Here is a 6,580-nt window from a genome sequence, read left to right as displayed (position 1 = left end):
CGAGGTTGCAGCTTCACCAACACCTCTCAGGTTTCCCGTCCACCTTGGGAACGCGTTAAGTCAGAGAATCACACGTTAGTTTATTTCTTTATTTGCAGACGAGCTCACAGAAGATCTCTGTAGGTCTGATGTGGATCAGCGTTCTCCTCGGCCCAAAAACAGAGACAGAAAAGGACAAATGTAGATTGATGCAGCTGCAGAAAACAAACACGACCTTTAGTTTTGACAAAAATCTAAAAATATTGTTGAAATTACTCAGTTTAGGCCTTTTTTCTCATTAGTTTTAATCTTTTTTGTCGTCAATACAAAGTGGGTTTGTCCATCTTCGGGGTCATTTGGTTCCCTCGTGCTGCGTCACTTTCCACTGAGGTTGATTGAAACTGTTTGCGGTAGCGTTTTGAAGGCTGCACTCCCAGCTGTTTCCTCTGGATGATCAATTCATACAGACTTGATTTATTTGGCTGTTAGCTTATTGCATCGCCCTGAAATAAGGTTCATGCATCACAGAGAGTGGAAGCCTTTTGTTTTGTGTTTTTTTGTCTTTAAATCACATGAACAATGAGAGCGTCCACTCTGTGGCTCACTAATCCACAGCTTAATGACATAAATCACAATGGACACACTTGGACTTTATTGCAGCTCTCTGACCTCCTGAGTGATGAAGAAACGTCTGACTTTTATCAAATCTGCAGCAGATTGATTATGTATTTTCTGTGTATTGATATTTATATTCATGCCTGCAGCTGTTGTTTTCAGTCCGTTAATGAGCAGGGAGAAGAACTGCAGACATCACTCTTCATCCTCCTTTGACTCACTCAGCTAATGGCTGCAGCACTAAGGCATGTTTTTATATGATACTGTGATTAAATAGCCGTGAGATACTAAAGGCTTTTTTAATCACCGACCTCTTGAGTTCCCTGAGATTTCTTCAACAATTCACAACTGGCAGGATTTCCCCACTGAAGAGCAGCGGAGGGAAACACTGCATGCACACTGTTTAATCTCTACCTTCACTTATTCTGACTATTCAGAGTTTAGTTGCTAATCTGCCAAACTTTCTGTTTTCTCCTAGATTTCAGATTGGGGCTTTTTTGGGGGATTGTTGAATTGATTTGACAGAATTTCAAAAGAATTTTGATGCATGTTGCGATGTTGTTAGGCATTTTTGCAATTAAATTACAGGAGAAAGTTAAGGAAACTTTTTAGCATTTGTATAATTCATTAAAAATCAAAGTCAACTTGTTCCAGTGAGAATAAAATCACTGGTAGTTTGGTGACGTATGTTTAGCGCTGGGGACTGCTACTGCTACCAAGGTTACGGTGATTGGACAAAACTGCAAGGACGCACAAACTTCACGTAGATTGGTTGAATTGTTGCGATTACAACTTCCTGGACGGACTGAACTATGACACAGTGACTGATTTACCATCAGAGTAATAGTTTCAGACAGAAATAAAGCAGATTATTTCTTCAGTTTAAGATAGCTAGCTAATTAAGCTAACAATAGGTCCGTGAGTTGGTTGAAAATGCAATATTTTAAGCTTTCTTATTTTTACTAATTATATGTTTTTGAAAAGTAAGTGTTCACAGTGAGAAAAAAACATTAAGTATAATTAAAAATGGCAAAGACAGCTGATATTTGGGACAAAAAAATAATAGATATATGTATATATTGGAGCTTTTCTATTCAGGTTTAAATATGTACAAAACTAATTGCTCAGTTTTTTTTTAAAATGTTTTCTGTCCTTCCTGCAGGTGGTGTCGGTGTTGCGTCCGGAGGAGATGTTCGAGTGCGTGTTTACGTGCGGTACGGACTGTAAAGGGACGTCTCTCTATCCTTGCCTGCAGATCTTCGTCAACAACTCTGAGTCAAACTCGGTGGCTCTGCTGCACTTTGATGAGCAGCAGCTGGTCCTCAACCCAAAGGTACAACTTTTAATTATTCTGCGGTGGCTCGATAAACCTGCGTGTGATACCAGCGAAGTATCATCTAGGGACGGCTGCAGGAAACTACAACAAACAATTCAAGCTGTTAGTTGTCACATTTTTGAAGCAGAATTAGACAGAATTACACATCGTTGCTGAACTGAAGAGTTTGTGCTAAAGGAATTAAAGGCCTGTCCCAAATAAAGAGTTCAGTGACTAAAGCAAATAAACACCAGGTTATTATTAGAAGTTTTACGGTAATACAACAGTAGTGGATGGAAACTTGCATTAATTAGCATTTTCTTTGCTAGTTTAGATCAACATTTGCACGTTTGGATGGAAACTGACTAACGGCGTCCTGCGGTGCTGCTGTTAAAGGCAATGAGAAGAGAGAGAGTTTAGAGGACTTGTTGTCAACAGTTTGATGCTTTCTTGTATTAGTCAACTACTACATTGTTCTCATGTTGTGCAAAGAGACATTTTAAAGGTTTAGTGTTTAACACTGAGGAGGTTCAATTGCCAGAAGTTTTCGTGTTTTCCGGGAGATTTGCATCCACCGTAGTTTCTCCTACATGCTTTTAAAGCTGAGCTACAACTTTATTTTGCCACCAAATCCTCCAAATGTTCCTGTAAATGTTACGTGTAGTTCATTTCTATATGAAAATAACATCACATTATGTCAGCATGTCAAAACATAATATAATCTTATTTCTTTTCATTGCTTTTTCTAGCTGTTTCATATCAAATACACATAATAATAAGAGTTATATGTACACTATATACAGCTGTGAACGTTGCACAGGTCAGAGCTGGAGGTAAAATAAATACATGTCATTGTGCAGGACAAGAAATATACAGTAAATTGAAAGAAAGCTACTGGTTGACTGGTTGAATCAGTGTCTTTAGAGGATGAGGGCTCAATACGATGCATCAGAAATTTAAAATCTGACATGAAATGACTGAAAGCTGAAGCGTGCACAGATAAAAATGGAAGCAGCAATCTTGTGAATAGCCTGTTATTATTATTGTTGTTGTTCATTTCATCGGGAGCGTTTCAGTCTGATCGGTTCTTGTGTCGCAGCTGCCTGAAGAGCAGAAATAGACGGAGGGAGAGTGAAGCAGCGAGACACCATTAAGACTCTGAGAGTGTGAATGAAGGACTTAAAGCACCATTAACAAACAGCTGACAGTAAACACATCGCAGCTGACACCATGTGTCATCAGATCAGTTTCAGCTCCTGTTGAACTGTGGCCAAAAGTATGTGGACACCACTTTGTGTCCATGTTGGTTTGTTTTTGGCTCCAAGAGAAGTCTTATTACTTTATGGATTAACTGTAATTTAAACGGGAGAGTTGTACAGTTGTCATGAACGGTGAAAGTTCTAGTTCTAGTTAGTTCTAGAGACCAACAGGCTGTAAACATGTTTATTTCTGCTGTAAAGACATTTTAATATAAAACCTTATGAAGACTGACTCACTGCTGGAGCCAGTCTCTAGTGGCCGTTAGAGGAACTGCAGCTTCAGTGTTTTCTTCATTTGTAGGTTGCTGCTTGATAGTTTACAGATTCTGCACTAGAAACACCTTGACTGTAAACAAATAGATAATAGCAGATGTTGTTTATTTCTGTAGAAATGTCGGTTTAAGATCATCTTGCTGGGTTTCTTTCAGTATTCACACACAAGCTGCAGGTATTTTTTTATCGGACATTTCTGTATAAACTGGGATTTAAATTGCCAGTTTTCAGCCTCACTAAAGGCCACGTCCTGCCTGAAAAGAAGCAGCCTCCTCACTCTCTGAATGCAATATCATCTGGCATGAATTCATTCTTGGTACATTACATAGTAAACGCTGTGTTCCTGCTGTTTACCTCACAATCAGAGACACAAAGCGTAAAATAATTGCAGCTGTGATTGACTTTTCAGAGCTGTAAAATCCCGTCTGAGAATCATTAAAAACCTGCACAGTCACTCAAACTGGACTTTATGGATTATATTTCATTGTCTCGGCTGTTTTTTATAGTCTGAAAGCTGCTCACTGCTGCTTCTTGTGTCTCAGTGGGAGCAAATCTCTGCAGCCAGGTTGGAAATGTGATGGACAAAGCCTGAAACCAGAAGAGCTGAGCCTCATATTAACATTGTCCTCCTGTCCACATACTTTTGGCCATGTAATGTGAGGGACTGAGGAGGAGGAGGAAGAGACGGCTGGAGGCCGAGCTGGAAAACAAAATAAAAACATCAAACAAATACATTCAGTGTCCGTCCGTCTGTGGGACATCTTCCTCCTCTAATGTTCCTCTTCTTTAGTGGCACGTCTGGGTCGTCGCTACAGCAACAGAGTAAATATAGAGGGGAGAGACGGCGCGTCATCGATGCCGCTCAGTCGCCATGGTGACCGCAACAGAGATGATGTGTAGAGACTGAGAGAGAGAGAGAGAGAGAGAGAGAAGTCACGCTTCATTCAGAAATCCTTTAATGTCTAACAGAGAGAGGATGGATACTGTCTCACTCCTGAGCTCTGTGACCTTTTATATATAACTAATGAGAGGGAGATGACCTTTGAGGCTCCGCCCACTTTAAGCTCTGAGTTTTAAGAATGAAAACATCATCAACCTGTTTGTGTTCCTCTCAGTTATCGACATACAGACATATATATATCGGGAAAATTATTTTTTTTATTATTTTATTATTATTTTTATTATTCACAACTTTAATAATTCATTTAAAGTTTTCTATGGAAGTCCATTTCCACCAATGTGATCCTGTCATATCATAATAATGAGTAAGTTTCTTATTGTTATCATCATATTGGCGGTAATGGGCTTCCATAGTATACAGTTCCTTAATGCTACACAAATAGAAACAGATAATAGTCGATACTGTCGTAGAATAAGATTAAATATATTAAATATTCCCCTTTTGGAGCTGCTGTCAACTTCCAACCTCCTTTCTGCTTTATATTAATTTATAAAATCTGTTTTAATATCTACATATATCAGATGATTCGCCTATACCAATATGTCTGCGATATACTGCTAATACTGACAGATATTTTGGCTTACCGGGCTCTAATTTATACTTTTAAACTACTTTTACTTGAGTAAACTATCTCAGAACTTCTTCCACCAACACCGAATCCATCATTTAATTACATATCATCATAACTGGAGGAGATCCTCTGGTCCTACTCATCCTCTGAGCTCTGTGACCTACAGCTAATCAGACAGACAGACAGACAGATGGAGGGACAGACAGGGAGAGTTAATTGCAGTTGTGTCTAAAATGGACGTTCTTCCTGACGAACAGCTGACTGAAAGAGAGACCTGGAGTTAATTGGTGTTGTGTCTATAGGGGGCGATTAGTTAATGGAGCCGCCTGTGGACCAGATGACTGACATGACATTAAGACTGTGACACACACCAACTGTATGTCTGTATGTGTTCATACAGGCCGCCGTTAAAGGACCATTACAACTGGTTAGACAAACTTATTTAGAGGAGGAAATAAAGACAAATATTAAAATTATTACCTGAACTGTCCATTATAAACAGATCAACTGTGCCCCTCTGTAGTTACTCTAGTTGTGTTGTTTCTGCTGCATTTTACTGTGCAATGAAAAGAGGATTTTTTTTTTTGTTATTTAAAAAAATGATTTAAAATGTTTAAAATAAAATAAAAAACAAAACAAGTAAAATTTACAGTAAAATTACATTCGTTTTTAAATGAGAGAAAAGAGGATTTTATTTTTTTATTAAATGTTTTTAAATGTAAAGAAAATGAAAAGAAAATAAATAAAACTGAAAAAGTAATAAAGTAAAAAATAATAAAAATATAAGAAACTGAAATTAAAAGGGATAAAGAGGATTATTAAGCTGCTTTTAGACATTGGACAGAAACAGAATAAAACTCACGTCTCTGTTAGTGTTTCAACAATCAACCAGGACTCTGTTTGGTGGCAAATAAATCCTTAATTCACCGACGGTAGGTGCATAAAAGACAGCAGAGTTTCCACGCTCGGAGCACGACCGGGCTATAGGAGAACAAACCACCAAGAGAGGCTGCCGATACCAACACAGCGGGGGATGCACACCATGGGGTCATCTCGTCTGACTGTCTGCACTAAAATAACCACGATTACATCCCTCTGGCCGGTTTCACATGACTGCGTACCCCAGCACACTGTTGCCTTGCCTCACCTCAGTCCAATACTCTAATAAAGAGATTTAATATCTCTCTCACTCGTGTCAATGAACAGACTCTCTAATGAGGCTTATGGGGATAAGGTTATCATTTTTGGTTTTGATTTGCTCCTGTCAGGGCTGTTGCGGTTTCAAAAGCTCCCACCCGCAGGTTCAGCTACACTAATGTTGCTTTGTGGGCACTGTTTTTTACCTCGCAGATAAACCATTGCTCGGTTGCGCCATTAGGAGAATCGGGAACCTCTGGATTTGGGTTCTGGTTTCTAGCGCTTTGTCCTGCTTCCTGAGGCCCTGAAGGAGGCCCCCACCCCCGTACGACCGCTCTGATGGGCAGGAGGAAAGTATGCCCCGCTCCTCATCTTCTCTTCCTCCATCCTCACACGGCTGGGAGGGTCTAAACTCAGGTAACGTCCTCCTCCACACCATGGCTGCCCCACTGGCAGAACGGTCGTCGATG

At 39.6% G+C, this 6,580-nt stretch overlaps 1 protein-coding gene across 1 annotated transcript in view; it reads left to right on the top strand.

Moving 5' to 3' along the window:
* The window catches only part of LOC118341975 (calcium-activated potassium channel subunit beta-4-like), a 6,136-nt gene extending 1,817 nt beyond the window's left edge, over positions 1 to 4,319 (top strand). Inside the window, exons 2-4 of the mRNA XM_035680402.1 lie at positions 1,757 to 1,927; positions 3,948 to 4,006; positions 4,232 to 4,319. Of these exons, the coding sequence (XP_035536295.1) occupies positions 1,757 to 1,927; positions 3,948 to 4,006; positions 4,232 to 4,319 (318 nt within the window). The remainder of the gene's footprint in view (positions 1 to 1,756; positions 1,928 to 3,947; positions 4,007 to 4,231) is intronic.
* Positions 4,320 to 6,580: the final 2,261 nt, after the last annotated feature.

This window comes from Morone saxatilis, unplaced genomic scaffold, assembly GCF_004916995.1.
Source record: "Morone saxatilis isolate NCDOM2014 unplaced genomic scaffold, NCSU_SB_2.0 Contig10, whole genome shotgun sequence".
In the NCBI taxonomy this organism is placed as follows: domain Eukaryota; kingdom Metazoa; phylum Chordata; class Actinopteri; family Moronidae; genus Morone; species Morone saxatilis.
This window is presented reverse-complemented; position numbering and strand designations above follow the sequence as displayed.